Source organism: Penaeus monodon, chromosome 28 (genome assembly GCF_015228065.2).
Source record: "Penaeus monodon isolate SGIC_2016 chromosome 28, NSTDA_Pmon_1, whole genome shotgun sequence".
NCBI lineage: Eukaryota > Metazoa > Arthropoda > Malacostraca > Decapoda > Penaeidae > Penaeus > Penaeus monodon.
The window spans coordinates 2,126,454-2,126,962 of NC_051413.1; the positions used below are offsets into that span (position 1 = coordinate 2,126,454).

General features: G+C 54.6%; 1 protein-coding gene across 1 annotated transcript in view; it reads right to left on the reverse strand.

Moving 5' to 3' along the window:
* Positions 1-509, reverse strand: part of LOC119590900 (enhancer of mRNA-decapping protein 4-like) — a gene marked incomplete in the record, with an annotated part of 21,972 nt that overhangs the window by 6,455 nt on the left and 15,008 nt on the right. The window contains 1 exon segment of the mRNA XM_037939636.1: positions 99-509. Within this exon segment, the coding sequence (XP_037795564.1) occupies positions 99-509 (411 nt within the window).

The following is a 509-nucleotide window of genomic DNA, read 5'->3' on the forward strand; positions in this document are numbered from 1 at the left end:
AATAATACAGACTTCTAGACACAGTTAACATTCTCAAGAATAAAATCTCAAAATTCTTCACTGCTGCCTTAAATGTATAATAGAAGACACTGACTCACACGTCAACAGGCTGTGCTGAGGCCATAGATTTCTGCGTGTCATGTGCATGTGTCAACTGATTCATCTGTGTTGGCGATGGTTCCGGTAGGTGTGGCGATTTCAGCGGCAACTTTGGCACTGTTTGTGGTGGGTGTGACATGGATGGAGGGGGCTGGGGTATAGACACAGGGGGTATCTGTGGCATGGAGGAGCTGGGCTGGCTGGCAGGAGGGGGAGGCTGTGGCAGAGAGGTGTGTGACATGGACGATGGGGGCTGGGGTAGGGACGACGGCTGGGGCATTGAGGCGTGGGAGGGTGCTATGGAAGTGGGTGTGGGCTGTGCCAGTGAAGAAGGGGGCTGGGGCACTGCCTGGGGTTCAGGGAGAGGTGGGGGCTTGGGATGGGAATGTGCTTGTCGTAGGGCTTCTGGT